Here is a 6,966-nt window from a genome sequence, read left to right as displayed (position 1 = left end):
AATAATTGCCATGTGAAACAGGCAATGAATCAATCATTTGACAAAATTTGCTACCAAAGCTACAAATATACAGGCTTTTAATGTTAGTAAATACCATCTTTAAGATAAAGCAACTTGGCCATGAATCGGGCACAATTGGTAGGATTAGAGCGAAACTGTTTTAAGTTACATTAGATAAAGATTCAGACAGCACGTTTTTTGCTATCATACCTCGAAATTCACCTCATGTTCAGAATTATAAAACAGAAATAGACCACCCTTCCACAAAGTCTGAAATGAACTGACCGAACAAAACCAACTATTTGGTGATTCCTATAGCCACAATAATGCATGTTAAGGTTTTTTTTAAACATTTGGAAATCATTTTTTCCCTTTAACGTAGTGTTACCAACACAAAAATCGTTATAGACGCTGAAGCGGCTATTTATATGGAATTGTGATTCCTTTACTCTTCCATTGTAATTTCGTCCCTAGAAAACACAACAGTTGAACGTGTATGGATTCCATCTTCGCTTGCCACATAGCAACATACCTGCGGGTTGAATGACAGTCAAAGTAATGGTATAATTTCCTTGGCCAGGGACAGAGCAAGTGTAATACCCGCTGTCATTCAGGCCCAGATTCATCAGCAGCAGACTGTTGTCGTCAATTCGAATCCTTGTTGACATTCTGAGTGACCTTGGCTTTGATGACACAGCTGTGTTAAAACTGTCTTCTTCGTGGTTCATGAGGTTGGCCTTTGTCCATGTTGGGTATGTGGAAATGTTTTGGATACCACATGTGAATGTGACATCCTGTTCAACTGTTTTGATTACAGCACTTGATGTCGAGTTTCCATAAGCGGCACCAACCAAAATAGTAACTGAAAAAGATCGACACATCGAAATGTGAATTGAATATAAAGTGCCTACTTATTTGTTTCAGTGTAAGATAGTATTCATTTTACCACTGAGCACAAAATTCACCGTACATGTTTTATTTATAGTGTTCACAAGGTGTTCATATGTCAAAAACGTTTCGTATCCAAACAAGTGCGTAAAATTTAATTTGAAATTGAGGCTTACTTCAAAACAATAAAAAAATATCATTTTAAGCTCACTGATAATCTCAAAATGAATCTTTCTCGTATAAAACATTAAGTAAATGTAATTTGAATACCGATTAATACTCTAGATACCGAAGTCATGGTCACCTTTTGCTCAAATACTTGCATGTCCTATAAAATATACAAACACAAGATATGTCATCAAACTTGATAACACAAAAATCATCATTCGTCAAACAGAACTAATATATATATATACACATCAGAAAGAGAGACTGTTTACAGCACAAACTATGGAAATAGCTGTTCCGGTTTGACCAAGGCCTTTTAAGGTATTAGCCATGTAATACAACTCGGGAAACATCGGGTAACACCGACATATATCGCCACTCGCCGTAACAGATCGCGACGAACATCGGGCGTATTCGGCCTGTACCGGATGTTGCTATTTTTAGAAACAGAAGGTATTTCCCGGCTATTCATAGGTCAATAATGGAATATCTACATCGTAGGATTTGGAAACATTGTGATGTTTTTCTCATAAATATACCTTTAAAATAAATAAACACTAAAAGTACACGCTGACTGTTGATTACGATACATCTAACAATTTGAGTCATTACAGTTAAACATGGATTATAAGTGAAATGTACGCGTAAGAGAAGGTTTTCTCTCTCAAAAAAACGAACTGTCAACAATCGGCATGGAACTGGGATATTCGTATCAAACTCAAAGGGCTCTGAATGTAAGTATCCTTGAGCAGTTTTGTACGTTTGTGTTCAAAAAAGTTTGTTTTTTAATTTATTTTTGGAATTCTTAAATCATTTTTATTAGCTAAATGGTTAGACAGCATGTTCATATTTTACATGTACTTATGTACATGTTACATATGTTTATGTACATAACTTATGTTTAAGATATAATATGAGTATGTAATCTTTAAATTGATTGTTTTATCTTAGAAAAATATTAGACTTAAAATTTTGTTTAAAAATGATGTGTTTTGGTACGTGACCTATTTCTAACATACCACAATACATGTACATACCCGTTATTTGTTTACAAAATGCATATTTCCAAAATTAACCTGTAACAAAAAGTTGTATGTGGTTTGGGGCTTGAAGCCGCATCTGCTAGGACACTATTGACATTCATTGGCTTGGTGTAGGTCTCGTTAAAACCCCATACTGTTGTGAATCATTATCATATGCATAGCAACTACACATTTGTCCCTACCAACCCTTACTCTTGGCTAAAACAGATTTTAGTGCAGAATGTATAATACTTGTGCATTTGTATTTTACGGTGGTAGTTTCTGCGGATTGATAATCAGAAGTCTAATTTCTTCCAGGCAGGAAAATGACTGAATATTACTTAGTCAACAACACTGGGTTATGAAGCATTCCAGCCTGCATTAAATACTATGTTGGATCCTTGAGAGCGGATTTGACAGCCATGTCCATCCACAAGGCAGTCGCATCTAATCGAGATGATGTGAGTATTTCATATAAAACATATTTGACTTGGTTTTTGTTTTTATAAACCTACTGTATTCAATAATCAAGTGGTGGTGGTGATGGTGGTCAAGTGGTGGTGGTGGTGGTGGTGGTGGTGGTGGTGATGATGATGATGATGATGATGATGATGATGATGAATTTTATTGATAAATTTAATAATTTTCTTTATATATATATACATGTATGTATCAGTTTGTTGTTGTTGTTTTTTTCAAAATAATGTCGAGAAATATTAAACTGTTTATATTTTATTTTGTATATGTATGGCAGTATAATTATCTATACTAATTAGTTAGAAAGGCTTTAAAGTACAACTTTTTTCCTTTACAGCACTAAACATTCTTGATGGGTAAAGTACCTGAAGGTGCATGAAAACCAAATAAGCATTGACTCCGCATTGAGTTATCATCTGTGCACACACTACAAGTACAAAGCATGGGAACAGACCAAACTTCAAATGTTGAAGAGTGAAGAATTATTGTGAAAAAAACTAATTGTTAGAATACCAATGACAAAATAAAACAGATATACATCAAATTACCCACAGAGATTGTTTACATGTTATAATATTAAAAAAACAACATTAGTTGAGAACTTTCACTCTGATATTTTTGGAGGGGCGAGCCCACTTAGTTTCTTCACATATTTTAGTTTAAAAGTACACTCATTTGTTTTAAACTCTGTATTCTGAGTTAGTATCATAAGTAAAATTCATTTATTTGAAAGAGTACATTTTATGAATAAGTCCAATCAAGCTTTATAATTTTTTACAAAAAAAGTTGATTTTAAAGCATTTTATTAGCTATAAAAATGTATGGTAACATGACATTATGTATATTTTCTTCAAAACTGGACGGTAAACTATCATAAATTGTCTTTTAAATTGTTCAATATACATCATAGATAATATCTAAAATGATTTCAGCAGCTTGCCTTATTGTTAACTATTTTTTATGAATTTTATAAAACTGCTATATATTTTCAAACATCGAAAAACTGCTCTTTTCCGAAGAATCATAAGATCAATCAAAATGATTTTTTTCACTGTGTATCAATAATGTGTTCGTTTTAACTTTAGTTTTCTGTTAACTGAAGTTTATTTTACCAGAAACTGTTGTGTTTATTTCATAATCTCTTATAATGTGAAAAAAATTCAAATATAGACAAAATATTTACTTGTCGCTCTTTATAGCCCTTGGAGTTTGGGGGTGGGTGTAATGAAACATAAATAACTTTTTTAATTCACGGTAAAAAAACTTCAAAATTTGGATAAAAGTCCCATAGTGTACCGTGATTATAACTATGTTGTCGGTTAAAGCTTTTAAAAAAGTGTGTATTACGCGGCTAATACCTTAAGTGACACTCTAATTCTAACACATGCATTACAAACATACATTTTTTACACATACTGCACTGATGGAAACTGCTAATTACGGAAAATACTAATTTCTGATAACAAGATTATAACCGTGTATTTTATAGCTGAGAACGCATTTTTTTAAATGATTCGTGAGTGTTAAAATATTTACTTGCTCTACTATATTCCCATAAGGTAGAAATACTGTGTTTTTTGCACCTTTCTACCAAATTAAACTCCTTGATGAAAAACATGTTTTTCAAAATTTATTTATCCTTTTTGGTAAATTAAAACATTTGTATTATTTGTGGTCATTCTTATTTTGGAGTAAGAGCGCATCTTTGATTCACAGAATATGGTCCATGTACACTAATCTGGTTAAACTTTATTACTTGATATAAATGTATTTCGTATATAAATGTCAGATATCAATGATTAAGTTAAACATTTTTGTGTGGCTATCTGTGTATAAATTTTAATGTTTTTGTTTGGCCAAAGGAATGTATATGCTGTTATTGCCAATAAAATAGTCATGTTGAATTTGTTGAAACTAAATAGGAAGTTGTCAAATACTTTAAATCATCATTATTAGCACATACATAAAGGTGGTGCAATGTGCGACAGTAATTTTCCTTAAGGCATTTGGCATGCGACAAGAGATTATACATTGTCCACTATCTAATTAAATACATTCACCTGATAAAAACAATGACAGCTAATTGCTTATATACCAAAATAAATGTACAGCAGGAGTGAAAAAACATCATTGCAATTACAGAGATACACATAATAATCTCAAACGTTAAAGAAGGTTTAAAATTTACTAATTGACTATGCGAAAATCTGTCCATCGATTAAATAGTATAGGCAACTTAACCAATGACAAAATATACTACCTAGTGCATGTAAACTAAAACTGGAATAATAGGGTTGGTACATGAACAAACATTTGGTATGTCTAATTACCTGACTTGTTTTAGGAATCCAAAGCCAAAACAATCAATCTTCTACATCGGATAGTATTCAACCCAGAGGAACCCAGGAAGTTTAAAGTCAAAACGTATTTTTTAAAAATGTGGAAAATTTGAATTCTCGGAAACCTCCAAACAGGACGTAAATTGTATGTTTAGCTACATATTTGTTAACCCGTTAGTAATGCGATATAAAACAAAGTAATTATTTACCACAATAAAAAAAATATATTGATAAAGAGAAGAAACATTTGAAAGTAAATATTTTCATAAACTACAATACGTATATTAATAATGGTGCCCTACTCTAACCCAATTTTTTCGCGTATAATCCAAAACGAAAGTTATCTGATTTTTAAAGATTATTTGGATCTCAACAAAGAAGAACAATTGTTCTGGTATAGGAGCCAACCTCTTACCCTACAGTTATAGGTTTTGAGCTGCACCATGGTAACGTCGAATTGGTATCTCCAAAACAACAAAATGTAGCACAGAATTGAACTAATATAAATGAGAAGTAATTTAACTTGTATTTTATTAAAAACACATTTGATAATGTTTCACCCAGAAGTAGGTGTGTTTATTATTAGCTTGTTGCGTTTCCCAATCATTCTGTTTCACATTACGTCATTTCTGATATTATCATTTGCAATTTTATGATTATCCACATCCATACTCATGGTTTAAAAAACACCTTTGTATTCAAAATATATCTATCCGTTCTACTACGATCAAATACAAGGAACCTTAAAAATACAATCGCAGGTATAGTATTCGTGAGTAATCGTTAGGTAATGCAATACCTTTTAAACTTTATGTCATACCTGAGTAGTATAAAACGCACGTAAGATCCATTTAATGACAATTGAAGCAATTGTTTTTAATTACAACCATTAAGGTGTTTATCTTAAAATCCAATTGAATGTATTGTTTAAACATGTATAACATGCCAACTATATAATTGCAATTGTTAGCTTTGATATTTTCTGAAAACTGAAAGACCTAAATTACGTGGTTCTTAAATGATCATTATTACGTAGTTTTATTTATAGCGTTATTCATAATGGCTTAAAAGTAGTACTTACTGCGTTTGTTGAAAATTCCGCAAAATGAGCATATGCTAAGTTGAGCTTAACCGTTGAAGCTATATCTCTCTTTATATACTGAGCTATATTGATTTTAAGAATCTTGCAGGTTCAGATAAGGTGATAATAAATAAAATTAAAAAACAAAAAAAACAATGATCAATTCATTCATCTTAAATCCCGATACAATGAACTGTTTGAACAGGTTTGTGGGAAAGCGAAACAGCTTTCACTATGCTGATATTATATGTTCCATGATCTAAAAAGGTGCTTACTGCGATTGTGTAAAAATCCAAAACATGTACATCGATTAAATAGTATAGGCGATTTAAAGCTCCACTCTCACAGATTGAACGTTTTGTCAACTTTTTTATTTTTGGTCTTGGAACGAGCCAGTTTTTGCGACAATCCATGGAAACTAGTTAGGTGAGACTACTGACAAAATTATATCGCAGGTTTTAATATTTAAGTTAAAAACATGTTTGTTGCTTTTTTCTAAACCCGTTAGTAACGGATTAATCCATAAAAAGATAATTTTCGAGCGGTAATATAAAAATCTGTATTTCCAGAACTTAAATAAAAGGCTTGTGGCATAGACAAACATTCAATAAATCACATTGATCTGTTGCAGGAATTCCAAGCCTATAATAAATAATCTAAGTCGGATACCTATCATCTGCAGGATCCCAGGAGGTTTAAAGCTAAACGTATTTTCTAAAAATGTGGAACGTTATAATACACGGAAACATCCAAACAGGACGTTGATTGTGTTTAAAACTACATATGTGTTAACAGTGACGCAATGCGTTATAACACAAAGTAATAACACAATAAGAAATATATTGCTAAGTGGAAGAAACAAGTGAAGGAAAATATGTCCGAAAACTACAATATGTATATTGGTATTGGTGCAATACTCTAAGCAGAAAATGTTCCCGTGTATTCTAAACAGAATGTCATTCGAGTAATATGTGCAAATGACTTTTAAAAA

General features: G+C 31.8%; 1 protein-coding gene across 1 annotated transcript; it reads right to left on the bottom strand.

Moving 5' to 3' along the window:
• Positions 1–298: 298 nt before the first annotated feature.
• Positions 299–5,621, bottom strand: LOC128241132 (uncharacterized). The gene is made up of 4 exons (XM_052958106.1): positions 5,310–5,621; positions 1,159–1,216; positions 533–862; positions 299–312 (listed from the first exon to the last, which is right to left on the bottom strand). Exons 1-4 carry the CDS (start codon positions 5,337–5,339, stop codon positions 299–301), a joined length of 432 nt encoding a protein of 143 aa, XP_052814066.1. The 5' UTR covers positions 5,340–5,621.
• Positions 5,622–6,966: the final 1,345 nt, after the last annotated feature.

Source organism: Mya arenaria, chromosome 7, assembly GCF_026914265.1.
Source record: "Mya arenaria isolate MELC-2E11 chromosome 7, ASM2691426v1".
NCBI classification, from domain to species: domain Eukaryota; kingdom Metazoa; phylum Mollusca; class Bivalvia; order Myida; family Myidae; genus Mya; species Mya arenaria.
The sequence above is the reverse complement of the archived record's forward strand: the minus strand, read 5'-3'. Positions and strand labels throughout refer to the sequence as shown.

Bases quoted from the DNA above. Each gene is read 5' to 3' on its own strand.
- LOC128241132 (XM_052958106.1), bottom strand. From the start codon at position 5,339: ATGGTGCAGCTCAAAACCTATAACTGTAGG. The intron at 1,217-5,309 runs GTAAGAGGTTGG...TATATTTTATAG, and splicing joins TCAAAACCTATAACTGTAGG to GACATGCAAGTATTTGAGCA. The intron at 863-1,158 runs GTATTCAAATTA...GATCTTTTTCAG, and splicing joins GGTATCTAGAGTATTAATCG to TTACTATTTTGGTTGGTGCC.